This window comes from Drosophila navojoa, chromosome 2, assembly GCF_054131105.1.
Source record: "Drosophila navojoa isolate 15081-1374.11 chromosome 2, UAZ_NAV_1.0, whole genome shotgun sequence".
NCBI classification, from domain to species: Eukaryota; Metazoa; Arthropoda; class Insecta; order Diptera; family Drosophilidae; genus Drosophila; species Drosophila navojoa.
In genome coordinates this window covers 23,861,380-23,888,540 of record NC_142890.1, presented here as the reverse complement: position 1 = coordinate 23,888,540, position 27,161 = coordinate 23,861,380, and the positions used below count along the sequence as shown (strand labels likewise).

The 27,161-nt window shown below is 43.6% G+C and overlaps 5 protein-coding genes across 6 annotated transcripts; 2 read left to right on the top strand and 3 right to left on the bottom strand.

The window, feature by feature from the left end:
- The first annotated feature begins 360 nt into the window (after positions 1–360).
- Positions 361–24,092, top strand: cysu (peroxidase homolog). The gene is made up of 10 exons (XM_018098132.3): positions 361–926; positions 9,676–9,834; positions 19,163–19,245; positions 19,319–19,409; positions 21,381–21,769; positions 21,832–22,005; positions 22,060–22,990; positions 23,050–23,328; positions 23,396–23,492; positions 23,555–24,092. The coding sequence occupies exons 1-10, from the start codon at positions 916–918 to the stop codon at positions 23,600–23,602; spliced, it is 2,262 nt and encodes a 753-aa protein (XP_017953621.1). The 5' UTR covers positions 361–915; the 3' UTR covers positions 23,603–24,092.
- On the bottom strand, positions 10,748–11,252 carry LOC149092259 (uncharacterized). Its single transcript, XM_089262149.1, has 2 exons — positions 10,999–11,252; positions 10,748–10,931 (listed from the first exon to the last, which is right to left on the bottom strand). The coding sequence occupies exons 1-2, from the start codon at positions 11,201–11,203 to the stop codon at positions 10,858–10,860; spliced, it is 279 nt and encodes a 92-aa protein (XP_089118275.1). The 5' UTR covers positions 11,204–11,252; the 3' UTR covers positions 10,748–10,857.
- Positions 16,538–17,069, top strand: LOC149092258 (vasotab-like). The gene is made up of 2 exons (XM_089256197.1): positions 16,538–16,795; positions 16,867–17,069. Exons 1-2 carry the CDS (start codon positions 16,591–16,593, stop codon positions 16,935–16,937), a joined length of 276 nt encoding a protein of 91 aa, XP_089112323.1. The 5' UTR covers positions 16,538–16,590; the 3' UTR covers positions 16,938–17,069.
- LOC108649126 (uncharacterized) lies at positions 17,477–18,947 on the bottom strand. Its single transcript, XM_018098133.3, has 5 exons — positions 18,706–18,947; positions 18,419–18,610; positions 18,049–18,360; positions 17,859–17,988; positions 17,477–17,799 (listed from the first exon to the last, which is right to left on the bottom strand). The coding sequence occupies exons 1-5, from the start codon at positions 18,907–18,909 to the stop codon at positions 17,714–17,716; spliced, it is 924 nt and encodes a 307-aa protein (XP_017953622.1). The 5' UTR covers positions 18,910–18,947; the 3' UTR covers positions 17,477–17,713.
- Eh (Eclosion hormone) lies at positions 24,083–26,702 on the bottom strand. Of its 2 annotated transcripts, none has more exons than XM_018101065.3 (3): positions 26,552–26,702; positions 24,725–24,852; positions 24,083–24,662 (listed from the first exon to the last, which is right to left on the bottom strand). In XM_018101065.3, the coding sequence occupies exons 2-3, from the start codon at positions 24,831–24,833 to the stop codon at positions 24,478–24,480; spliced, it is 294 nt and encodes a 97-aa protein (XP_017956554.1). In that variant the 5' UTR covers positions 24,834–24,852; positions 26,552–26,702; the 3' UTR covers positions 24,083–24,477. The 2 variants fall into 2 exon arrangements, with proteins under 2 accessions (XP_017956554.1, XP_030246815.1); XM_030390955.2 differs by having other exon boundaries at positions 24,725–24,835.
- Between the last annotated feature and the right edge of the window lie 459 nt (positions 26,703–27,161).

The following is a 27,161-nucleotide window of genomic DNA, read 5'->3' as shown; positions in this document are numbered from 1 at the left end:
AGCTACCACACAGAGAGAGAGAGAGAGAGAGAGAGAGAGAGAGAGAGAGTGAACTCAACACATGTTCGCTGCTGCAGCCCGACTGGCGCACAAGTCGCGCTCAAACACGACGCAGCGACTCGAAGTTGAGCTCAGAGCCAGCTTCGTTGGGCGTTTGTTTTGCCGGCGTTGTTGGCAGCTGCTTGGCTGATAACCAAAAGCACTGGCCAAATATCGAGACCGTTGTCTGGAGTGGCTATCGGTATTATGTTGCTGCGGCTGTTGCTGTCGCTGTCGATGTTGTTGTCGCTGTTGGCGTTGGCGACGACGGCGCTGACGTTGACGCAGCCGCATTCAAGTCGGCAGGCAATTTGGTTTTGTGTGGCAGCATTGGGCTGCCGAGTTCAGTTATTTGTTGGACATACGCCGTGGCGGTACAGCAAGCGGCTAACGGTTAACTGGGTGCTGAACGTTGAAGCGTGTTGAACAGTGAACGCAGCACGCAGCAAGTGCAGTGAATAAATTAAATTGAAAGCAAATTTATGAAAATTAGTGACAAACCGGTGTTAACTCGACATTTCCTAAACAGAACCAAATACAAAAGACTTGGGCAACAAACTTGCCGCGTGTTTGAAGCCAGCAGCTAAAGTGCTGCACTTTGGCCAGCCAACAGGCTAACCAAAAAAAAAAAAAAAAAATAATTAAGGCCAAGTCAAAATAAAAGAAATAAACGAAAAATAAATATAAAACGAAAAACCATCATCAGAAACTGCGTGGGCTGTCGCAACGTTCCACTTTATCGTTCCGCCGGCCATAATTGGATTAATTCGCAGTTTTTGGTCTTTGCGTGCGAAAATCGACGCAAAAACGCATTTAAAGAAGTCATTAACAGTCACCACGATCGGCGGCCAAGTGGCAACGTCCAACGTCAAGAAAATGATTTTAAGGTATGTTATATGTATGTCCCAGCCCCGCTACCCACCCCACGGTCCGCTGTTGGGCAGTTGTGGCGATTTGTATCCATTTGTGTGGCGCACTAATGAGTTGCATTTTCATGAATGGCTCATGTCGCTTTGGTACACACACATTTTTCAAGTTAATTTCGAAGCGTGTGTGGCACAAATACTACATATATATAATCAAAGAAGTCTGAGCTCTCGGCTCGTTTCGGGAATGCCAGTAATTTGATGTAATTTTTATGTGCCTACCTGTTGGGGTTATGACAACTTTCTGTTAAAAACTTTACCGTTTCTCTGCGCCGTGGCACTGGAAAGTTCTGTCCGGCCGGCGGAGAAATTTATATGCGTTCTGTTGACGCTGTTTAATAAACTTCTGCCTTGTGCCATGTTTGTGTTTTGATTATCACATTTATATTCAGGTTGACGGTGTTTTTCGATTGTCTGCGGCCCAGTGGCCCATGCTCAAGTCGTTTGGCCTAATGAGTTCTATGAAAGGCTTAGAGTGCCACATGATTTCTCTGGCTGTTGTCATTTCCCTTCCTTTTTATGTAACTAAGTACGTACATCCGCAGCTTGCTGGCTTCCGAAAACTTTCTACACATCTGCACATCTTTTGTTTGTCACGCGCCAATCATGGCTCGCAGCGCACAAAACTAATGATATTGTTAGCGACCTACAGCCAAACAAATCATCGGCGACAGCCTCCAGGCCAGAGCTGAGCAGGCTTAGTTAATGAGCGTACAGGTCATGCTCTTGGCTTAGTGCTGCCCGCTGCCCGCTGCCCGCTGCCCGCTGCCCGCTGCTCGGCCCTCGTTTCGTCATTCACACCTACTTGAATTGAGCTCAGCTCGACTATCGTTTCATTTAAAAAGCAATTAAGCCGCGCCAAAGCTGAAAGATAAGTCTGTAAGCCAGGCAAAACAATATGGGCTTACACGGAATTGAATACGCTCATGCATATGTTATTAGCTGAATAGTTTCGGCTTGGGGCGCATTGTCGCATAAATGCAAGGCAGTCGACTCGTCTGCCTATGTGGGCGTGGCCAGGTCAGTTGTGAGTCAATGCTTGGTTGCGAATAGTCAGATATTCGTTTCACTTTGCCATCATTCGTTCTTTGGCTAACGGCATCTGGGCTCGCACCTAAGCCAACAGAAGAAGAAATAACCACAGGTCTGGGGCAACGATAATTTACGGCAACAATATTGAGTTATCGCCTGGCTGTAAATTGTCAGTTGTTGGCCACGTTTGTGTCGATTTGCGGGGCGTTCCGACAGCATTCATAAAATATAGCTATTACCAAGCGTGAATTAATAGAACGGACTATTAGCATTGGCTTTCAGACAATATACAATATATATCCAAGCCATGAAAACGGGGGGCGTTAACGAGGTCATTAACATTGCAGTCGAAGTTCAGCGCGAGTTACACAATTGTCCAAATGATTGTCCATTTTCGTTTCTTGTTTCTTGTTTCTTTTTTTTGATTTGGAATTCATGTTGAACCAGTTGGCTGTCTGCGACGTCTGCGACAGCGTCTGCATTTGTCCACTTTACTTTCTCCTTAAATGTAGAAGGCAGGCAGGCTGGCAGGCTGGCAGGCTGGAGGCAGCCTTAAGTGCAATGTCGAGTTGATTTCCTGCTGCTGCAACTGGCGCTGCTCGCTCAGCGTGCCCCGCTCTGAAACTGGGCTGCATCTGCCGCGTGACTTGCTAGAAATCCGGTTCGCACAAATGTTATAAAATGAAGACATAATTGTGACTATAGAGAGCAGAGCTGAGCCAAGCAGAGCCGAGCCGAGCAGAGCCAACAGGTAGCTGCACAGAAATCAAAGTGCCTGATCGCATCGCAGCCGTTGCACGTCGTATTTGTGTCAAGGCTGCAGCAGCACCGTTTGCGGTTGATCATTTGCATGCACTTTCTGCACCCCCAGCACACGAATGAGCCACAAATCGCGGCTGTCGATATGTGGATATGTGGTGGGCGTGTTGCTTGGAAATTGGAAAGCGCCCAAATGGAGATCGAGGTGTTGCGATAACGAGGCCTTGCGCTGCGTATTAATGAGAGCTGGCCCACAATATGTATCATTTATTTGACCGATTGCTCAGCTCTGCTCTTACTCGTGTTACATAAAACAAAAAGGTCTGACGATTGAAGACATCAGCAGCCGCAGCAGCCGTGGATTGTGGATTGTGATGGCTTTGTACTTGAGTCGATTTTTGGTCTTGAGCTTTGCTACAATTACTGCTTTAATGCCAATTCCTTGTCTTCTCCCTCTCCTTTAACCACGTGACGGCCTGTTTTGTTTCATTTCTTGGTGTTTTGTTTTTGCTTTCAACACAAAAACTGGGCGCCTGACATTGATGGGCTTTGCGGCACTTTGGCTGAGTGCTCGATTTTCAAAGTGAATGTTGGGCCAACATTCACTTTTGATTTACAGATCTTTGAAATTGTGTTTCAACTGATGATGCGCCATAATACACGACATTATGTTAAATTAACCGAAATCATTTCGCTTTCAAAAAATATCATGCTCAAGCTGCCCACATAATAATTTATTTGTTTCGAATTTGTTGATTTACTCTGGACATTTAATAGACTTTTTGCAGTTGCTTATTTATTTTATTGTAATTTTTTTTTTTCGCCAAAAGACGATCTATTAATGATGCTTGGCGCGTAACAAATGAAAGTTAAGCGTGCAAATGAAATAAATTATAGCCTGGTTAAGCAAGCTTCGCAGCTTAGTTGATAACGAACGGCCAGACCCGAAGACTCCACATAAATTTACCTAACCCCAACCAACGCTTGTGTGTGGAGTTAACACCAAGTACATCTTCTACGTCTCGGTAATCATCCATGAAATTGCAATTCATTCAGTTGTCTGTGCTAATTCCGCTTACAGTGTAGAAATTTTCCTCTTCTCTGAGATGAGCAGCCAAATTTGCTGAATCAGAGGTGAGAAAGTGTTACAAATAACTGTGACAAGTGATTGTTATGTATATGCTCGTGTCAACGGGTCGTATGCTAGATATTTCAGTACCTGAGCTAGCCTGGCGTAGCGTGAGAACCGAAAGTGAAATGTCTGAATTCGTTTCTGTTGGATCTCTTGGTACACATACTTTAATTCCACGCAGTTTTTTGTTTTTGTTTGTTTATTTGTTTTTGTTTTTGTTTTTTGCGCTTATCAGTCAAGAGCGTAGAGAAGAGCCAGCCGGCGGCATTAATTAATATGCAGTAGTTGTCGGCGATCGTGATGCAGAATGAAGCGCCACGGATCGACAATAACAAAGTCTTATAGATCGTGAGAGTCAAGCTAACCCAAATATGCGGCGCAGGGTTTTTGTTTCGTATTTTTCATGTGCGCCTGTCAAAATGATGGGGCAATTGAAAGCGAAACTATGCAGCATGTTGCAGTGCCCCAAATCAGCTGGAAAACTATTTAAACAAAGCGCAGTGCTAAATGCTGCATGTTGGCATGCTGAGGCGCTACGCAATAGCCAAATACACAAATCCAAATACCCAAATATCCAAATACCCAATTGCTATACAAATGCACCCACCAATGCTTGAGCGATAATCACCCGCTCATTTGTAGGCAGAGCAAGTGGAGTGGCTCTTGCATCATTCGTACTCAAATTGATGATGATGATGATGATGATGACGACGACGACGATGTGCCAATTGCCAGACATTTGAAGTCGAAGCAACAATTGCTGAGTTATTGAATTCATGCAACAATTTGGTAATTGTTGAAAACAAATGCGCTGAGCACTGGCGAAAGGCGTTGCCATAAGTGAGCATATAATTTTGCTGTAGGTGTCGCATGAGGATGTCTGCATGACAGACCGACCGACTGGCAGACTGACCGACTGCGCAGCTAAGAAAGTCAAGGCAGTTTAGTTGGACAAAAAGGCAGGCCGATATCAGCGTTCAACATCAAATGCAAAAGTTGTTTTTATTTGATTTATGCATTTACAATCGATCGCAGCTCTGAATCTCGGCTAGTTTTGCATTGAGCTTTGCACTTCATAAAAATAAAAAAATAAATAAATATGCTGGCATTGAAAGTGGCCGCAGATACGGGCAATATTTGAATGGCCGCTAAGCACTGCAATTTGTTTGCAATTAGCCGAAACACGGCGAGTTATAAATCTGCAAAGGCGTTAGCCTGCTAATAAGGCCGCAGATCGCCTGCTTGGTTATTAGGGGCTGCGCAGCTGTGCAACGCGGCGTATGAGTAACAAAGATCAATGGGTTGCTGCAACAGCTGCCGTCTGCGCGTTACATTCTAATCGAGTGAATTCGATATTCGAGTCCATAAACTGCACGTAAGCCATGTCTGATGCTTATCTGCTGCCAAGTGATTGCGTGCTAAACTCAACTCTATTGGGTGATATATGAAACCCTTCACAAGATGTCGTCGTCGACTCCAGTGCACCAAACTGAAAAGTTCCCGATTGCCAATAGTTTTTTTTGGGTCAATTTAAAGTAGTGCCTATTAGCCCATTGCATGAATCTATTAAACGTGTTTGTCGCTGCACAAGTGGTCGATAAAAAAGAGCGACACTAATGCCACATAAATGCGCTTCGTGTTGCAATTGGCCAACAGTTTATTAAGTATGCGCCATGTGTGCGCTATTGATTTGATGTTTTTCACAGTTGCGTTTCGCATGGCGAGCGGATGTGAAGACATGACAGTGGCCGGTGGCCAGAGCCTGATCGAGTCAGTCTCAGTCTCTCGATTCTGGCCGCCGAACGAGATGCACTTAGACTTGAGCAATGGGCCAACGCAACATTGCAGCCGCTGCACAATATTGAGAAAATGGAAAAAACTAAATGCGGCAATTAAAACGTCATGAATTCAGCATTAGCAACCGAATAGAAATAAGACCCACTTACATATGCCTAGGTTTTTATTGCAGCTAACGCGTTGCCCGCCACTCAGAGAGTTTCATATTTATGAATGACTGCCAATTATTACACAATCTCAAGCACCACAAAGTCAAGTGGCTTTAACACAATCAATTTCTACTTATAATTGCAAATTGCTGTGGAAAATGTTTCGCCAATGGAAATAAATCTTTATTAATTGTTAATTGCTTTATTTATGAATTTATTATTTAAGATATGCAACTGAATTTAAGTGGTATACAGATAGATAGATATAGATCCGGAAGCAAAGGAACTCAGCTACAGTATTTTTATTGTAATCTTGATGATCTAGCCAAAACCGTTTTTGTTTTTGGTAGTGACAAACTGGCTGACAAGTTTGTTAAAGGTTTGATATTGAAGAGAATTTTCATTAGCTCTCTATAGGACTGTAGAAGCATTAAAGTAAAGCTCTAGCTAGCTTATTTTTTTTTATTTATTTATTATTTATTTATTTATTTTTTTATTTTATTTAATTATTTAAAGTCAGAGTCAAACTTAGCTCAATGAAAAATATGATTGTATAACGTATATTCTTCTTACTTGTTTGAACATATCTTAGAAATACTTTATTACATATGTACCTTTAGTTAACTATTTTAAAAATACGTTATAAACACACTATTATGTATCTATAAATAAATTAGTATTTTTAAATATTTATTAAATTTTATATATATTAAAATATATATATTTTTTTTATCTTATATATAAAAATATATTATAATATTATAAATAGCCCTAAGTCGATTGCCAATCATTTCGGCATTTTCGACTGTTTCGCTATATACAATATATACCCAACCAATATGCCCGCATTTACATATATAATGAGAGCAGACAAAGTCACATATTTGACGCTTAAGCTTATTCTTGATGGTTGCATCTTAAGATTGCATTTCACTAGTCAGCTCATTCGCTCTTAAAGGCCCCATTGTGCATGCGCCTCCATATGCTATTTGAGTTATATTAATCAGGGAAAATTATGCGCGTTTCAACACTTTGTATGGAGACGTGCATTGGAGAGGCGCGAGCAATTTGCATACAAATCCGAAAGACAATGCTGAGCGATGTGGTAAGCACAATCTTAAGCCGCAAAAACTGAGTCCACATATTAAGCCCAACAAAAGGTCCTCTATGCACTTGGCGCGCCCCTAGGCCTGGGCCTGTGCCTGGGTCTTACATGAATGCCAGCCAACCAGCCAGTCAGAGATGACATAACCGAGAGGCGGCAGCGGGCATCGTGCGATGCAAATGCACAGCATCATGCAATATCCAGCAATGCCACAACAATGGGACAGCAACAATGCAACCGGCAATTAACGTAACTCTGGTAAAAATTATTAACAAATGTCAACTGTGGACGCGCTTTTAATATGCGCAGATTAATAGCTTCCATTTCAGGGCACATAACAGCATTTATTTTATTTATTTTTATTTCTGTCTGTTTTTAACAATGTTGAAAACTGAGTGTGCTGCATCGTTAGCAGACAGATATTGTTAACGGATCGTATGTGCCCCTAATTCGCTGTGGCTTTAGCCTGGCTGCAGCACAGATAGCTGACGAAAAAGGTCGCCCGATTTTTGGGCATATACTCAAAGAGGACAGCAGTGGCGGCCCATGTCCAAATACGGTCGCACAGCTGCCAGAAAAATTGGGGCTGAGCTGGACCCGAGTTCAGTGCGATGCAAATGCGTTGGATCGTTAGATAAGCAGCAGCCACAGTTTGGCATATATAAATATATGATATATATGTATATATATATATATATACATATATGTACGTGTGTATGTATGTATCTCTGCATATTTAAGATAGGTATGCGAGTGCATTGAAAGCGAAAAATTAATTGGCTCTTGCGGGCAGGTGTAAAACTTGACGCTGCGTGAATATGCAAAAAATATTTTCGTTTTGTTTGGCTCTTGGCTAGAAGGACGTTGGCTATTTTTTGTTTAATTTTCTTGTCTCTTTTTTTATATATATTTTTTTTATTATTGCTATTATGTGTGCGTGAACGCCTTTCACAAATGCTGTCGCCCCAATGGCGAGCAACAATTAATTGACTTACGCAGCAGCAGTCTGCATGCAATCAACTCGCAGCAGCTCGACTTTTGAGAGGCGTGTCCAATTGGAATTCAGCTAGGCAATCACTGCGTGGGCGCCTATTGGGGGCCTATTGGTGCGTTCTAATTGCCTTGGCTCGACGGCTCCTAAGCCAAACGGGCCAAGTAACCAGCTTACTGGCCATTTAATTACCAGCATTGCACGCTTTTCGCATTTAACGGCTTATGATTTCAAAATGCTGCCTTGAACCATTTTGTTTCGTGTACCTTTTCAAATGCTTTTATGTACATTTTTTATTCATTTTTGCAACTTGAGATTGTCGCTGAAGAGCTGTTGAGCCAGAAAGGGCGGAGTCTCTCACAATGGCTAAATGTTAACTGAAATATGTGCGAGCGTAGGCTGGCCAAGTTAAATGTTTACAAGTAAATCAACTGAAGAATGTGAAGAAATTTAATATTCCAAACTGATTAAACATATGATACGGAGAAGCCTTGAGCTTAAGTTTATTTGTATATACATATGTATATATAAATAAATATATTTTTAAAATATTTTGACAGTTCTGTAATAATGTGTAAACAAGAATTGTTGTAATTCAAAAGGAATATTGATAAATTAATTATGTTTATGGAATATAAATAAAGTTCCTTTTCAAGAAATTAATAACAATGTATCTGTTAAATATTAAAATTGTTAGTTCCATTCAAGGATGAACATGGAATTCCCTACCATCATCCCTATTATCCTTGAATAACTATGGCAGTACACATACATACTTCTTATAGAACTCATATGACAAATATCTAGACCTGCATGATAATTGCTTTAAGGAAATAGATACAGATACAGAGTACACATTCATTCAGATTTAAGATCTAATGGGTCTGAAAGCTCCACAGGGCATCACACACATATATAGCCGATTTTCGAAATCATTTAACAATTGTACTTCGAGCTGGGCATATATGATAGTTAATCTGCATTGCTGGGGGCAGTGCACTTGCCACAAAGTTGCTCAGATTACGCGGCGGCATCAATGGGCTGCTCTGAAATGGGATACACTTGTTTCTTGTGCATGGCCACTTGGCAAGAAAGAAAGAAAGAAAGCCCCAGTACAGGCCAACAAATTGAATGCGAAGTGGAAAGTGAAAGGACTTAAGTGCGTTTCATTGCGCTTACACAATACCGAAGAGCGAAACAGTGCGATATGCCCTAAGCAGCTCTTTTCATCAAAATAAGAAAAAGAAGAAAAAAAAAAGACCAAAGGCAATAGATCATAAATGAAACTTGACCAGATGCCAGGGCACTTTCACTGCTGCTGCTGCTGCTGCTGGCATTTACAATCGAAACTTATAAAAAACCATTAACAATTGACCGAAAATATGTTTAAGTGCTTGGCTCTGTGGAGTTGACAATGGGCTAACAAGCCAATAACGTCAACACGTGCCACAAGTCATAAATTGGACTCAATAAAAGCAAGGCTGCCTGTGGCTGTCAAGCGGCCAGACGCCGCCGAATGTGGCACACAGCAATCGACCGACAGAGACAATGAAATTCAAATTCGTTACACTGCCAGCAATTCAATAGCTGTTGTTCACTGTAACTGTTGTTGTTGCTGTTGAATAGGCCACGCTATAGGCCTATAATCGGCAAATTCTAAGCCAACATTACTTTCCCTTTAAGTCAATCCCATGCAAGTCTGCTAGTTGCCAATAAATGTGCCTAATTCTTGTCTCTATTTGCAGAATACTTGTGCTGAGCCTGTTCAGTGCTGCCCAGTCGCAATATCATCAATTTGGCGCACAGCTGCAGTCCCCGCATGGCTCGGAGTGCGCCCTGCTGCTGGCCGGACCGGGTCGCTCCTCCGTCTACGACTACAATGTAAATTTGTTTCGCGGCACGCTGTAAGTACAAATAGAAAATGCTCAAGTGGCATTCTGGGTTACGTTTGCGAGCAAATATTTGAACGTTGACACCAAAAACGACAAAAACCTAGCTGTCAGTCATAAATCTTGACGGCGGCTACAGCAGGGGCAACATGCACGCCCTGTCGATACTCTACACCTACGACAACAACAACAACAACAACAATGACAACGACAACGATGGCGACAGTTGGCTTTGAGCTAATCATTAACAGCTGCACTAGCAGCAGCGACAACAACGTGGCGGCGTGTTGAAACTGTTTGTCTTGCCAAATGGGCAACAGGGGCAACTGTTGCACGCCTGGGAGCGAGTCTTCAGCTCGTGTCTGGGCCTGACGATTGGAGCGAGCAACGCAGCGGGCAACCGCCGCAAAGTCAACTGCAGTGACAGTTGCCAAAGGCTCGCTGAGTGATTGGATCTGCTGTGGGGCAGGACTGGCTTGGGCCTGTCTGTAGCAACAGCTCCATTAGCAGTAGACACTAAAATTTATACTAGAGGGAATACAGCTATAAATAAATTACTTTTTAGACCATCTCAGACCTAAAAGAAAAGAGAGATGTAGATTAAAAGCGCCTGACAGTAAAACTGTATTATCAATTATTAAATATTTTTTTAATTTTTGGTAGAGGGGAAACTTAAATTTGAAAAGTAAAGGGAAAATTATATATATAAATAAAATGTAAGGATATTCAGAAGCATTTATATATTACATTTCAAGACAAGAGGTTTTATGCTAATCTCTGCAGTAGATTCTGACAAAGTATATTCGTAATATTTGAGGCAAGCCATACCTTGTCATTTTCAATTGCAATGACTTAAATATGATAAAAAAAAAAAAAAATAAATAAATAAGAAATAGTAAGCGAAATATGCTTTTATGACGTGCATGTATTTATTTAACAGCAAAATAGAAATTTTTATTTTATATGAAAAAAGAAAAGAATTTTTGTAGATCCGTCGCAGAGTTTCAATAACTATTGAAGTTTGAGCTCAAAGGATTCTTAAGGGGACTTCAGGAGCGTCGCGCAATCCTTGGTAATCTTCCTGCATTTGTCATTAGAAATGCGAACCCAATCTAAATGAAAGTACAATCAGCAGTTAGTAAATGTGAGGGATTGTTAAATTTCAGTTGCATTGCTTACTTTCATTTCTGACGCATCGCTGTTTGGTCAGCTCGCATCTATTGGCAAAGGTGCACCTGCTGATTATTCGACCGCGTTTCAAGGAGGCACAGACGGGCTTATAGATCCTTTCGCATGCGCCTGGGCAGGCAAGCCTCGGTCTACTGGCACTGGAAAGCGCACACATGCTGACAACGATAAGCAAGAGAAGAGTCACAGATTTCATTTTGAATGTAGTAGCTTGAAGACGAAAGTTACTTCTATAATTTCCCTATATTCGACCCTGGTTTATATACAGCTCAAGAGCTCTAGAGCTGTTGCATATTCTATTCATTGAAAAGAATAAAACACATGCGAGCTGCGCTGTTTCGGGTTTTGTTTATGAAGAATACAAGTTTCATTTAATGCTCTGGTTGTCCATACACCAATTTGACAATATATTGTCAGAATTAAATGCTACACTTGTGGGCTTCTGTTGTGCCGTCAAGTTATTGACCTCGACTTCGGCTGTATGTGAAGACAGAGTCATGTGATGCGAGCGCGACTGCTTGACGGCACTTGACAGGCCGCCACAGATTTATTGGCAAAAACCGCACGACGGCTGCAGCAAGCTGAGCAGCAGCAGAGACGAGCAAAGTGAGCAGCAACAGCTATACAAATAAATGGCGTTGCAACACTTATGCCGCCAAAAGCACCTGCAGCAGCGGCACGGCAGCAGCAGCTGCTGTTATTCTTCTATTGATGGCAAACGATTTCGAAATGTGACTTTGAAAAAAAAGTGCCAAGAGACAATGCCTGAACTCTGACCATGCGCCACAAAAATTGCGGCTCTGGCACAGACAGTTACCGTTTTAAATGTCGCACGATCGGGCCATGGCGAATGTATATAGGGGTCAGCAGCGAGTTGAGCTAATTTGAGGTTGCCTGGCGCAAAACGTGACTGCGCTTTGGCTATTGAACCTTGATGCGGCCGGCAAATATTCAGTCCACAATTGCAGCCACAACAACCTACTTAAATGATAAATACAGGTTTCACGACCCGGGACACTTTCATTGCTGCTGCTGTTGCAGTTGCAGTTGCTGTTGCGGCTATAAAGTTTCCTCCTACATTTCGTCGCCGCACGTCTGTCTGCGTAAGCGTGGTAGTGCCGGCGACCGTCTCTCTGCTCTCTGTGCGTTGCCACAAGGCCCCAAAAATCTTACGCGTGCAGAGATAACTGATATTCGGATGGTGTGCATATCGTTTTACGACACGCTTTTGCAATTACTCACGGCTCACAGCTCACAGCGTACAACTGGCAATATTACGCATACGCCACGCCAGCCAACCACAGTTTCACTTTCAGCAGGAAGCATTCAGTCGCGCACCTGCAGACGCGAATTCATTTCACAGTGCAACAAGAGGCACATTCATTGTGCCACAGCCACCCAATCAGGATAGCAAGTCCCAGTCCCAACGTCGACTCCAGTGCGTGCCGCATGCAAGCAACTTTCTAGCTGGCCCAAAACTTTACCTCGGACTGCCCGCTGGCTCACATTGAATGCGCACATTGAACTTTCCATCAGCAATAAATTTTTAAATTAACTGGCGGACCAGTTAAGTGCCAGTCCACTATTTCGCATTTGACAAATTTTTCACGCAAAAAAATGCAACGAAAAAAAAAAGAGAAGAAAACTATTCAAAATCTATGCAGTCTTTAGCGAGCACCCTAACTAAGCGAGATATATTGAGAGTTTGGCTCATAATAAATGCGTTAACAGCGGCGTGTATTATGTAAATAAATGCTAATTTATCGTATTGTTAGTGTGGAGAATTAATGCGTTTTAAATATTTGAAAAATCTTACATTCCATGGTTGTTAGACATGCGACCATACATATAGAGATTTATACTATATGATGGACCATACAGTAGATATTTATCTTATCTTTGAAAGTGTTCATATATATATATAAATATGTACATATATATCTATATTTATGTGTGCATACATATACAAACAATTGAACGAATACACTTTACTATGATGTTGTTTAGTTTCGTATTGATCTTTATTATTCTGAGCCTGGGTTTATATACCCAGACTCATGTATAATTTCAACCCTTAAATCTAATGTATCTATTGCTGAGTGTGTAAGGCTCAGCATTGGGCTATTACATATTCTTATCTTATCGCTGAGTGTGTAAGACTCCGCGTTGGTCTATTAGCTATTCTTATCCTATCGCTGAGTTTGTAAGGCTCAGCGCGCGTCTCCTTCGTAATCTGACTCTGGGGTTGCAAGGGTTGGTCTTCATTTGTATATTTATGCAGTCCGTACATGTGGCCCTTATCGCTATCACAGCGCACTACCTGCTAGTCGCTGAGTGCGTCGGAGGCATGTATACGATCATCGTATATTCATATGTTCATGCCTGAACATTCTGCGGGGGGCCAAGTGTGTAACTTCCGGAATTGCTGTCTGTGGAAATCTTAATAATATACAGGACAAATACAAGTTTGATAATTGTTAATATTCTTGACGAAATGATCACCAATCCAATCCTTATGTTCGTGCCTGAACATTCTGCGGGGCCCAGAGAGTGTGACATCCAGATAAACCGAGTGTGCCACCAGTACCTTGGACTTTTGCTTAGGTGGCGGCTCCCATGCCAAGTGAAGTCGAGCCCCTTTGAGGAACTTCCGCGGCTTTTGGGTATCATCATTTGTTACATTAGTATATCTGAGTGCATCTGTTGAGGAAGTTGTCAATCGTTTCATTGTTGCCGAAGCCAAAGCCTCCAAATGGTAGATATCCTTCGTTTGATCCTGATGCTTTAGAACAGATATTGATTCGCTTGTAGTAATTATGGTTGTTTCCTTTAAAATGTTGCTGCTACTTCCAATTGAATCCCTTTCCGATGTAATTGTACTTGCAGTTTTAATCTCCATAGTTGGTAGCGCTGCTGTGGTCATCACTGGAGAGTTTGAGTCGGTATTGTCGCTGTTCTCTTCAGCTGCACATCCAGCCGCTGTTGCAGTCTCCGCAGAAGTTTGCTCTTCCGTCGTGCTGCCAACTGTGGAAATATCATCCATTGGTCGAACTTCCAATTGGATATCTGTTGATGTATCTTCAGCGATACTCAACGTCGATGTCGAAGTTGTGGCAGAAATTCCATTCTTGTCCTCATCTTCTATGCCCTCCGAATCCAATGTCGGAGTTGGTGGAGCCCAGATCTTCTTTATTGATCTCTTGTCTTCACCCTGCTTTGTTTTTGTTGTTACTACTTGAAGTTTATTTTCTTGTTCTGTAGATTCAGTTATATATCTTCCCATGTGGGGGCTTGCCGGCGGGTTGAAATCCCACTTTTTGAACACAATTGCATCCAAAGCTGCCTGAGATGCTAGCATCTCATCAGCGGTGACCTCGTCACTGTTATCGGAGGTGCTCACGTAATTTCGGATACTGCCTTCATCATCATTCTTCAGCAGTTCCTTGTCCACTGGCAAATAACGTTTGTAGCGTCTGCATAAACAGTCCCACGCTAACTTGTAGTTACCTTTTCCCATTGCGAAATTGCTTATCATTTGTACATCTTCTCCTTTGACATACATTTGCAAGTATCGCAGTTTCGTTTTGTCGCTGATATCCTTTCTGTTGTGGATTATTTTGGTGAACTGCTCGAAGAACGTCGGCCACGCCTTAGGACTTCCATTAAAGTAAGGAAGTGTTGGTCTCTGTCGCTTTGGAGTGTCTTCTTTTATGTTTTGCAGTGCACTTATTTTTCTTTCCAGCCTTTTAGACACTGTGTACACTTTGACTTCCAGTGCGTCTATGCCATCGATTTCATGGACACGCTTGTCATATTTATCCTCCAAATCGGTAAGCGTTGACTGGACTTTATTCCAGAGGAACTCTAGCGTTTCTTTGCTGTCTAGAGCATCCTCCTGGTTGCTGAGCTCAATTTTGGCCTGCACTTCTTCAATGTGCAGCCATACTCTTTGAACTCTTATGCCCAAAAGGTTAAGCAACTTCACCATTGGGCTCGACCAACCGAATAAAAACATCTCTTGCGTTGATGTTTCCGGTATCGTTGCCCAGCTATGAAGTTGGCCTGTGTCTATGGCGTGATCGGTAACTTTGGTCCTGAATTCTGCCATTATGCCATCAAATATTTCTTGTTAAATATTGATGGTTGACGACACAGTTGTGTGTTTATTGTAGATCCATTGGCTTTTCCCGTTGGAGGTTTTTTTGTTTTGATCACTAGGTTGATCTTGCTGTGCCTCGACTCACAGCTTGGGTTGGTAAGCCAATGCACAAATCTACTATTATTTAGCACTTCACTTTGTACTAAACACAAACACTTTTCCTTGTGGGCTGCATTGAAGTATTAAAAATACTTCCTCCGGCTCGAAGGACCATGAACGAATACACTTTACTATGATGTTGTTTAGTTTCGTATTGATCTTTATTATTCTGAGCCTGGGTTTATATACCCAGACTCATGTATAATTTCAACCCTTAAATCTAATGTATCTATTGCTGAGTGTGTAAGGCTCAGCATTGGGCTATTACATATTCTTATCTTATCGCTGAGTGTGTAAGACTCCGCGTTGGTCTATTAGCTATTCTTATCCTATCGCTGAGTTTGTAAGGCTCAGCGCGCGTCTCCTTCGTAATCTGACTCTGGGGTTGCAAGGGTTGGTCTTCATTTGTATATTTATGCAGTCCGTACATGTGGCCCTTATCGCTATCACAGCGCACTACCTGCTAGTCGCTGAGTGCGTCGGAGGCATGTATACGATCATCGTATATTCATATGTTCATGCCTGAACACAATTGAATGGCATTAATTGTAAATATCAATGGGATAATATTTAATGTCGACTTAGATTTTTTTTTTTTTTTTTTTTTTTTTTTTTTGCACTGAAAGGAGTTATTTTTGTAATCTTTTGACAATAGAGTATTCAGCTAGGTTTTGATTTTCAGTTATTGAACTGCTTGCGAAATAATCTTTATTGTTTATAATAAATATATGAATATAGATGGCGCAATGTCTGAAATTAAGGATTTATTTTTAAGCAAGATCATACTTAGAGAGATATTTAACATTTGTATTGATAGACTTTCAGCGAATCGATGAATTTCTTTCAAAGCTTACATATTATTCGGACTTCCTACGAAATTAGTAGGAAGATTAACTTGACAATTTTGGCTGTCTGACTAAAAATATTACACATTCCATACATTTTTAATAAATATATAAGTATAAGAATATTTATTTAAATTGTTTTCAACTGCCGCCAAGCAGTGCATCTGTTATCACATGACTCTGCTTTCACATAAAGTCGAAGTCGAGGTCAATAACTTGACGGCACAATAAAAGCCTACAAGTGTAGCATTTAATTTTGACAATATATTGTCAAATTGGTGTATGGACAACCAATGAATATTGTATTCTTCATAAACAAAACCCAAAATAGCACAGTTCGCATGTGTTTCATTCTTTTCAATGAATAGAATATGCAACATTGTATCATCCAGCTCTAGAGCTCTTGAGCTGTATATAAACCAGAGTCGAATCTAGGGAAATTATAGAAGTACCTTTCGTCTTCAAGCAACTACATTCAACATGAAATCTGCGACTCTCCTCTTGCTTATCGTCGTCGGCATCTGTGCGCTTTCCAGTGCCAGTAGACCGAGGCGAAACTGCCCAACGATATGCACCCAGGACTACAAGCCCGTTTGCGCCATTTGGGCACGCGGTCGATTGCTCAGCAGGTGCACATTTTCCAATAGCTGCGCTTTGAGCAGACAACAGTGCGTCACGAAAGACGGTAAGCAAAAAGATTGACAAACAAAAATCCTTCAGATTTGCTAATTGCCTAATACGCATTCTTTCACTCAGATTGGATTCAGTTTCATGCGGGCAAATGCCGGAGGCAAACTAGGGATTGCTCGAGGCTCTTGAGAATCTAAGAATCCTTTGAGCTATACTATAACTCTAACAACCCTTTGCAACGGAATTGATTGTAAATACACAAATAATTTGTAACTGTACATCTGTTTACTGTGACTATTAAAAGCAACTGTATGCGGACTATTCAAGAGGTATCATTGTGTTGAAAGACTGTTGCTCTACTACAAATACAGAATGCAAATTTAGTAATTCGGTAAAGTAGCATGAATAGTGAAGCTCTGTGAGAGTGTGTCTCTTCCCATGATATACATATGCTACATATCTCGGTTAAATATAATTAGACTGTTCAGCTGCAAGTGCTGCACTCGAGATATATCTGCGCGTTTGTGAAGAATGTCGTCTATTGCTTAAATGGATTTTGCATTGCGTGTCTGGGCAATGTCTTGGGTGCTGCTAGTTGTTGTTTTTGTAATTATTTAATACTTACGCATTGTTAACATGTATCGTTGTCACCTGACACGCGTTTTACATGTCGCTCCATTTGAGGAAGTCGCTGTGCCCCTCTTTTGCGAGTGAGTCGCGAGACGAGAAATTTGCGTGTTTTGGCATTTAATTAACAAACCGGCTACAAACGCAATGCAATGTTAAATGTTAAGTTAAGTTGTTACTGTTACTGTTACAGTTGGAGTTGGAGTTGGAGTTTAGCTTATTTATTTATGCCCCGAGATGCGGTATCTGCTGCGGCTGCATTTTGTTTCCTGTTCGGAGCAACCCACCTCGCATTCGAACTCGAACTCGAATTCGAATTGGAATTCGAATTCGAATTCGGCTGGAGTTAGTCATATTCGGCGCCAATGGTTAGGCTGATGGCGCCGGGCTGCACAAATGTCTGATGATACCATCGGTTGGTATCGAGAACGACTGCAAAACAATTGTCTGGCAATCACATGGGCAGCACTATAATTGCAGTCGATACTCACTTATATCTCCCTGCTGCACCACCACATCGAAGCGCTTGCATTGAAAGTAGCATTCGGGCGGCGGCACCAGGAGCCAGCGCTTGCTGCCCGCCAGCTGGGCCTGCCACGACGGCAAGCGCACATTGTCAATCTGGCGGTAGTGGAGGAATGAAGAGAGAGAGATGGAGGGAGAGTTTGTTGCCTTACTCACATGCATTTGGGCGCCCAGCCCGGCGGTGCCAATGAAAAACCAATCGACTGCATTGTTCTCCGAGCGCTCGGGCAGGAAGTAGGGCCTGCCATAGTGTCGACGAAACTCCTCGGCCGTCTCCGCATGGCAGTTGCTCCAGCCGAAGTACCACGGCGACTCGTTCGGCTCCAGGTTGACGCGTGCCCGCGTCATGTCCAAGGCCTCGTAGATGTCCCGAAAGCCCGTCTTGTACGGCAGAAACTGGCAGTCGCGTATGCGCTCCTTGCGCTTCGCCTTGCGATAGACATCCCGAAAGTACCAGTAGTCAAAGAGCTGAATGCAAAGCGCATAAGCCAAGCGGAGAGTCGTATCAGTTCGTTAGCCCACTCACCGTTGTGGCTGTCCAGTTGTGCATGGCATCCGTGACTATGACGGGTGCTCCACTGTATGCGTACTCCGCCTCGAATTGGGCGGGCGTCAGATTGCTAAGGCGTGGCACACTTTGAATATTCGCACAAAAGTCACAGCGTTCGGGCGGGCGCAGCGCATAGCGCAGTGGGCGTGGCAGTGCTAGAGCACAGCGCTGTAAGTGCATTATATAAGTAAAGTAAAGTAAAGGAAAATAAAAATTATTTCTAGGAGAATATATATCCAATAATTCAGCGCATATGCCATCACCTGTCCCTGCAGCTCCGTTCGGTAGTAATTCAAGAAATATACGGCCAGCACGCATAGTAACAAGATTTTGGTCAGCCTGAGCAGCTTTTGGCTGCACCCAGAGGCCGAGCAGTGCTGCTGCCACAGCTGCTGCATGGTGGCACTCGAGTCGGCGCCGCGATGCGTCCACAAAATGCGCCTCAACTGGCTGCGTGCCTGCTCCATGTTGCCTCGGCCGAGTGGCGCAGTTGACTGTGGCCAATATTTCCGTTTCCTGCTCGGCTAGCGACATCTGGCCTGCTGCTCGAGTCGCTCGCCTGTCAATAACTCGATTATCAGACCCAGTGCAGACGGTGTGGTGGTGGTGGTGGTGGTTGAGTGTTTTGTGTGCGTGGTTAGCATGTGATAGCGACAAATTGTCTGAGATTGTCAATAGCATTCAATAATCGAATCGAATCCATTGCCTTTGTCATTGCAGAAATCCCTACAACACGGGCGCGGGCACTTGCATTACCTACGATGCCATCAATGCGGCCTACGCAGATGCCCGCAAGCGTATACGTAAGTAGAGGCACCACATTGCCCACACACATCGGCATTTAGACATATGTATATGTATGATACACTTTTGCAGGTGTGGCCGAGCCCAAGTCCGATTGGAAGCCCGAGGAGCTGGCCACCGTGGGCGAGCTACTGCTCGACATATCCATACAGTTGGCTCGCACGTAAGTAAATGTTACGTTAATAAATGCTAAACGCATTTGAAAGTTGCGCCTGACACGCCCACAGCCCCAATAAACGATTGCCAAATAACGCATGACATGGCACTTAAGTCGTGCTCGTGCTGCTGATGCTGTGGCTGTGGCTGTGGCTGAGCTCCGTCCAGACCGCCTGTAGTCATAAATATGTATGAGCTTAAAGCTGGAACTGAGCTGAACTGAACTGAACTGAACTGAACTGGTGCTGCGCCTGCTCTCAAGGTTCTGCAGCCTCAGATGAATTTGAAATTTGAAAGTTTGGCACATGCAAATGCTAATTGCAATGCCAAATTTGCTGTCGTCGTCGCTGTCGGTGGCTTTGACTGATGGCCACTTGGCCACCTGTAGCTAAGCTGTCGATGGGGCAACTGCAAACAGTCAGACGTCTTCAAACTGGCGCAACTGCATTTTTTTTAACCTGCTTCCAAAAATATGTTTTTTTTTTTCTTTTGCTCGCTGCGCAAAATGTAAACAAACGCGAATTATGCAATGCGTCGTCTGTTCGGGATGGCAGCCGCAGTGAGAGTGCGCGAGTGGCTGCCCCCCCTGGCAAGCAGAAGCCAGCTGAGGATGCAACAAAGTATTACCAGTTTTTCAGTTTGCAGTTTGCAGTTTGCAGTTGGCCAACTGTCGCTTGTGGGTAATCGTGCTGCCGAGTCAGTTGGTCACAGCAGCCGCTTCGCAGTTGCAGCTTGACTTTCTTTTTTGGCCAGCCTCCACCCCCTGCGCTCCTGCTCGTCTAATATGAATGCAAAGCTTGGCTTCGAGGATCATCAGTCGCAGCAGCTGCAGCTGCAGTTGTAGTTGTATAATCCTATGATTATACAGCCTCAGCTCCACATATATGTGAAGTAATTTGTATTCAAGTCGATGACATAAACTGAAGGATTAGAATGGCGAGTTTATGCTAACAGAGATATTATTAATAATACTGTCTGGAATCAATTTATTCAATATCATTATTGCTCATTGTTCAGACTCTCAGAGGTGTGCTCAAATTTCCAGCTCCAGCTGCGAGCTTTATTGGGGAAATGCACCGCTGAGTTCAAAGACTTAAGTCGCGGCTATAATATACAGTTTTTGATTAACAATTACTATTTGGGGTTTTACCAAAAAATTCAAATTTTTAAACAATAAATAACAGTGAAAAAATTACCTTAGCCGTCTGCCATTATCTATCCCACCCAATTCGAGATCTGTTATTTTGTAATGCCTTTTCGAAAGGTTTTAACGCTCTGCTGAAAGGTTTCCTTTTAATAGCCTCAAGTTTTTCTGGCCATTTCCTCAGTTGCTCTAATTTATGGACCTTCAGTCTGCTTAACTGCCAGCCCAATTGACTGTAAAATGTTGTTTTCTTTTTACTTTTGCCTTTTGTTTTCTTCTTTGACTTCACATCTGCCAGAGGCAGCAACAATAGCTCTGGCCTACCTTTGGCGCCCTTCCCAGTGCCGTTTTTCTCACTTTCCCATGCACTTGAGGAAGTGCCGGATGGTAATTTATATTGCAGCCGCCGCAGAGCTTTCCAGCACTCTGCGCTGCATTAGTTACAAGATAAGACGCGTTTAATTCACGGACCACAGGCCTCGCTGTCCGATTCCATTAAAAACGGCAACTGGCTTCAATTTTGTTTTTCTTTTCTGTCATTGATGGCGACGTCAAATCTCAAATATCAGCATCAGAGTCTGTCTCGGTAAGCCGGGCCAAAAGCGCGTTAATTGCCTGCCGCTTGCGAGTCGGGCTAATTCCATCGTTTTGCAATTCTCTGACAAGATTGAAAAATAACAGAGCTCAATGGAGAACCGCACGGGCTAAGCAGCTGGCGCGACAGGAAAACGCCAAGTTGGGCGATATCCGCAGCGAATATATATATAGTTGGCTATAATTTGTCAGCATTTAGCCATAGTTGGCATGGAACTGATTTGGCGTTTTCTCTTGCAGCTATGGCCTGTCCTATGAGGAAATCGAGAAGGGTCTGCCCACCATAGACACGTCGAAGACACTGATCCGTGAGGTCTGTCCGCCGTTCTTTGCGGGCGTCGAGTGCCGGCCGGGCAAATACCGTCGCTTCGACGGGCTGTGCAACAACATTGAGCATCCCACCTGGGGCGCGGCGAACGCGCCGTTTCAGCGTCTGATCGGTCCACTCTATGCGGACGGCATCAATGCGCCGCGCATTTCGGTAACCGGTCGCGAATTGCCCTACTCACGTGTGGTCTCGCGCACAATGCACCCAGACGATGGGTATCATGATCACGCAGGCACCGTTATGGTCATTGCCTGGGGCCAGTTCATGGATCACGACTTTACGCTGACTGGCACGCCTCTGGGTAGGTCGCTCGACCTGTGCGCATTGTACAGTTGAATAGAATCCGATTCGCTCTCATTACAGATCCCATCAATCGCAACGATCCGGAGGAGTGCTGCAAGCGGCCGCTGCACAAGAAGCATCCATATTGCAACGAGATACGCATCCCCGACGACGACTACTTCTATCGGCTCTTTAATGTCAAGTGCATTGACTTCGTGCGCGGCTTCCCCTCACCCAGGCCCGGCTGTCGCTTGGGTAAGTTAAGCCCAGTAATGGCCCGATGATTAATACTCATGCCCTGCCTTCCAGGCTCTCGTCAGCAGTTCAATACCTTGACCGGTGTGATTGATGCGAACACTGTGTATGGCGTTAAGGAGTCGTTTGCACGCAAGCTGCGCACCGGCTACGGCGGCCTGATGCGCATGAATCCCGTTTTCCAGGAGTACGGCCTGAAGGACTTGCTGCCGCTCAAGCTGGACATACCCGACGAGGGCTGCACGCGGCCCAACAAGAGCATGTACTGCTTCGAGGGCGGAGAGATCCGAGTCAATGAGCAGCTAGTGCTGACCTGCATGCACACGCTGATGGCGCGGGAGCACAATCGTCTGGCCACGGGCCTGGCCCAGATCAACCGCCACTGGGATGACGAGACGCTGTTCCAGGAGGCGCGCCGCATCAACATTGCCATCGTGCAGCATGTCACCTACAACGAGTTCCTGCCCATCCTGCTGGGCAAAGAAGTGATGGAGAAGTTTGGCCTGGTATTGCAGAAGGACGGCTACTGGGATGGCTATGATCCGAATGTCAATCCAGGCATCATTGATTCGTTCGCAGGCGCTGCTTTCCGCTTCGGTCACTCCCTGCTGCCCACCGCCGTGGAGCGCTGGTCCAAGGCTCACAAGTTCATCGCCTCGAAGCGCTTGTCGGACCTGATTCGACGTCCATACGATCTGTATAGAGCCGGCGTGCTCGACGAGTACTTTATGGGTCTGATGAATCAGGTGGCGCAGGCCATGGACGACTCGATTACCCAAGAGGTCACCAATCATCTCTTCAAGAAGGAGGGCGCACGCTTCGGCATGGACCTGGTCTCGTTCAACATGCAGCGTGGACGCGAATTCGGCATACCCGGCTACATGGAGTTCCGCAAATTCTGTGGCCTGCCCACATCCAACACCTGGGACGAGATGTACGGCTCCATGCCGAACGAGACTGTTCTGCGCTATGGCAGTATATTCGAGTAAGTAGTTGATTATATTGCTGGGTGTTACTCGTGAATCATTCGCTCCGCCCACTTAGACATCCGGCTGATATCGATCTCTGGTCTGGCGGCGTGTCGGAGAAGTCGCTACCAGGCTCCATGCTGGGACCCACGTTTGCTTGCATCATCGCCACCCAAATGAGCTACTTGCGGCGCGGCGATCGATTCTGGTACGAGCTGCCCAACCAGCCCTCGTCCTTTACGCCCGAGCAGCTGCAAGAGATACGCAAGGCCAAACTCTCCCGTTTGATTTGCGACAACACCGACTTGATCGATACCGTACAGATATATCCCATGGTTCTGCCAGATCACGAAATGTAAGTTAATAAATGCTGATCTCAGCTGATCTGATGTTATGTGGGATAACTTTCCTCTAATCCATAGCAATCCTCGCGTGCCCTGCAAGAGCGGCATCATACCCTCCATCGATTTGAGCAAGTGGGCCGACTTCGGCAACCAAGGCCTGGACCCGTCTGTCTATGTAAGCCAGTCGAATTTCATTATATAAATATATTTAATAATGTATATTCTTTCTACTCTTAGAACTACATCAACGAAATACCCGAAACGTTGCTCAACTTTAGAAAGTAAACATCATTTTATACAATCCATTTCTGTACACCATTTTGGACGTCTCTCTACACCCTTGGCAAAGAAGAAACCCCACACATCTACAACATTTAGTTTTCCACTCTCTTTCTCTCTCGACTCTTTGGATACTCTTCACGTCTTCCACTATCGCTTAGTCTCTTCAGCTAGTCTTCTCTCCCGCTGCCACGCAATCTTCGCTCTGATACATCCTAAAGCCAGTCAGTTGTAGGTTCACACTGCCATTTTCCATAGTGATTTCCAACATTTCCATGCATTATCCATACATTTTTTGTATATATGTATTATTTTTAAAAATAGCAAAAATACAGGGTAAGTGAAAAAAGTAAAGAAAAGAAACGAGGAAGGTCGTCATGACACGCAAGGCCTTGAATAAATAAAGTTAAACCATACGGATATTTCGTTTGTAAGTTTTGTATATGCAAAATCTAAGATTTAAATAAAATAAAAACAGAGTTAATATTTGTTCAAATTCTTGTAATTGTTTAATGCTGGTTAAGACTATTAAGTATAAGTATGCATATAAGTAGGTGCTATAGGAACTTCATCGGTTACGTGTTGTGCGGCAAACCCATGCTGAGATTTGCCGGAAACTCTAGGTAAGTATTGTGTTAAAGCCATTTAATCGTATAGTAAGCGCCAGTTTCAGTGTCGTCGTCGTGTCATCGTCGTCGTGGTATTCATCAGCCAAGATCGTGTTAAGCATCGCATCACATCGCATCGAACCGCATCGCATCGCATCGCATCGCATTGACCCAAAAAACGCGTCTGAGTCACAGGCGATAAATGAGCGCACACACATACACATATACATATAAATAAACTGTTAATACGCGGCAGAGCCATCTTTGAAAGCTCTACTCGAGCGCGTTCAGAAACGGCGCTATAGAGCCGATATCTTCGCAATCGGGAATCGCTTTGCCCTTAAACTTGAGGCAGGACTCGGCACAGGTCTGGCCCTGGAAATAGTCTCCGAACATTTTCTTGCACTGTGCGCAATTGTTGAGGCAAATCTGTATGAAATCAATGCCACCCATGGGATCTACAAATCAAGAAGATGAATTAACCTCCAACGTATGACTACCCCAACCACTCAAGACTTACCAAATCGCTTGCCATAGTGCCCAATCGACGGTAACGCCTCTCCGAACTGCAGCAGGCAGAGAGCGGCCAACGCAATGCTAGCCAGGAGTAGAGTCTTGTTGCTGCACATGGCTGATAAAGGTCAAGATCTAAGTCAAGCAAATAGTTAAATATATATCAATCTATTTAGATAAATATACGATTCAAGAGTGTTTTGGCTTATGGTAGAGTACAGCGCTGCGACCGTTGTCCGCCAAGTGCGTTGTTGAAATAATTAAACGCACGTTTGTCTCTTCTTATTTTATAGGCGACCCAAACACAGATGCGAAAGCTTAACAACGTCAAGAAGTCTGAACGGCAACGGCAACGGCAGCGGCTACAACAACGCTTCAAGCCGGTCTCACAGAGCTCGCCGAACGTCAGAAAGATGAAGAAGAAGAAGAACTACTTCAAAACAAATTCAATAAAATGCCAATTCGCTTGATGTTCTCTATGTAAATTACAATATGTATATATGTATTTGATATATATTAGAATACATATTGATCTCATACTAAATGCTGGCAGCAACCGGCAGAGCCTAATGTATGGGAGTCGCGTGGTCAATCGATTAAAAGGCATTTTAATAACAATCAAAATATTTATCGTCTAACATTAGAATATGTAAATGGGCGATATAAAAAAATAAATTCTAAAAGTGCGTTTTAAGCTATTGTGGAAATAAACTAAAAATAAAATACGTCGAAATTTCATCTATTCAAATTCATTCCAAACAAAAGTAAACGTTCAGCTAAATACTTGAGGGTGAGTTGGCACAAAAATCCCCAGTCTCAAGAGCAAATAGTGACAACAAAAAAACAAAAAAAACTTCACCGACTTTGGGAAAGAAAGCTGAGAGAATCGCACGGAAAGTAACAGCAGGAAGTGTCATGGAATCGGCCAGAGCCCAACTGCAGCCGTTGTCGTGTGTTAAAAACTGTATTTAATGCAAATCGAATGCGGACCAGTTGTAGTTGTTGGCTGCCCAATCAGCGATCGGCCGATCAACCGATCGCTCATTAATTAATAAATGACTGCAGCTTAAAGCTTACAACGTAGAACAGAGTTGGGAGAGCCGGCTAGTCCAGATGCCAGCGGGTGTTGGCGCTGGCGCCAATACGAATAAGTTACGCCCCAATAAAATGCGTGAAATTCTTTTGTTCCAACCGGACACGATGCCAGCGACTGGTTTAGCACGATAGCCAGCCAGCGGCTACACGCTGTCTGGCAGCTTGTCAACGGTAGCGTCACTTCCATTACCCTTCCAGAGGGTACTCCGGCTATGCCGAAAGCTATGCAAGTCATGCAGTCAATCTCTCAATGAATTGCTTAATAAATAGATTCTCTTTACTCTCTAATGCAGTTTTTGTATGCCTCATCGTACTAGCTTAGCCATAAATATTTCCTAAGCTCCTCATCAATATCTTTTATAGTTCGTTTATTTCTGTAAGAGCATCCAAGCATCAACATGCGGAATTTTGTTGAAACTTTGTTTTGTTTACACTTTTGTACACAGTTTGAGCGCAAACAAAATCATATATTAGCCTGTCAACTATGTAAATCGTGGGAAAATATCAAGTTATGTTAATTTTATGCAACTTAGACAGTTTTGTTACCATTATTATTATTGTTATTTTCGAGCTAATTGCTAACACGCGCCGTACGTATGAGTAATGTGAATTGAGTGCTAAGTGTAGCGGCTACGTCACAGACGTTTTGTGGGCGTGCCACTTGAGCGGACAACAGCTTTTTGTTTTGGCTAATTGCTCTGGTGACGTACACGGCACAGCAACAGCACTCGACACTCACCGGTAGTTCGATCTTAAGATCTGGAAACGATTTGTCGGCTTAAGCGCGTACGTGGGTGGGTTCGTTGGCAGAGCGAAGACTCGGCGTTGGCGGCGGGTTTGTTTGCTGAAAACTGGTTCTACACCGACTGTTGCCGCAGTGCAGAGTTCTTAGTGTATTTATATTGTTTGCCTGTTGTCAGGGCAGCTATGGGCAGCTTCCACTGGCAAATTAATCAATTTGTCTCAGAAACAAACACCTAATTGAATATATGCTTGCCAGCTTAACTTACTTCCGCTGGCAGCAGTGGCGGCCACTTTCTTGAGTGGTTTTCTCAGCGGTGCTCGGGCTGGATGTCGCTTATCCAGTTTAATTGCGTTTCTTTCGTCATTGCTGTAGAAGTCGGTACGGACTTAAAGCAGGAAATATAATCTAAGCTGGTTCAGCTTATAGGGATTGCTTTTTCCTTGCCTATAAATCTCGCCAGCTGAATAAATCATGAGTGCGGCCTAGTAGATCAGCTGACTTGTCGTTAAAATCTTAATTCTTAATAAATTTTGTATTTAAATTTTATATTATTTTATTCATATTGGGTTTTAAATATCGCTAGCCTCTGGTAAACATACATACA

Excerpts from the sequence above, each read along its gene's own strand:
- cysu (XM_018098132.3), top strand. Across the intron at positions 19,246-19,318 it reads AGATGCCCGCAAGCGTATAC|GTGTGGCCGAGCCCAAGTCC; the intron begins GTAAGTAGAGGC and ends ACACTTTTGCAG. Across the intron at positions 23,493-23,554 it reads GCCTGGACCCGTCTGTCTAT|AACTACATCAACGAAATACC; the intron begins GTAAGCCAGTCG and ends TTCTACTCTTAG.
- LOC149092259 (XM_089262149.1), bottom strand. The coding sequence starts at position 11,203 with ATGAAATCTGTGACTCTTCTCTTGCTTATCGTTGTCAGCATGTGTGCG. Across the intron at positions 10,932-10,998 it reads GCGATGCGTCAGAAATGAAA|ATTGGGTTCGCATTTCTAAT; the intron begins GTAAGCAATGCA and ends ACTTTCATTTAG.
- LOC149092258 (XM_089256197.1), top strand. The coding sequence starts at position 16,591 with ATGAAATCTGCGACTCTCCTCTTGCTTATCGTCGTCGGCATCTGTGCG. Across the intron at positions 16,796-16,866 it reads ACAGTGCGTCACGAAAGACG|ATTGGATTCAGTTTCATGCG; the intron begins GTAAGCAAAAAG and ends TCTTTCACTCAG.
- LOC108649126 (XM_018098133.3), bottom strand. The coding sequence starts at position 18,909 with ATGGAGCAGGCACGCAGCCAGTTGAGGCGCATTTTGTGGACGCATCGC. Across the intron at positions 18,611-18,705 it reads GAACGGAGCTGCAGGGACAG|CGCTGTGCTCTAGCACTGCC; the intron begins GTGATGGCATAT and ends ATGCACTTACAG. Across the intron at positions 18,361-18,418 it reads ACAACTGGACAGCCACAACG|CTCTTTGACTACTGGTACTT; the intron begins GTGAGTGGGCTA and ends CTTTGCATTCAG.
- Eh (XM_018101065.3), bottom strand. The coding sequence starts at position 24,833 with ATGTGCAGCAACAAGACTCTACTCCTGGCTAGCATTGCGTTGGCCGCT. Across the intron at positions 24,663-24,724 it reads GCACTATGGCAAGCGATTTG|ATCCCATGGGTGGCATTGAT; the intron begins GTAAGTCTTGAG and ends CTTGATTTGTAG.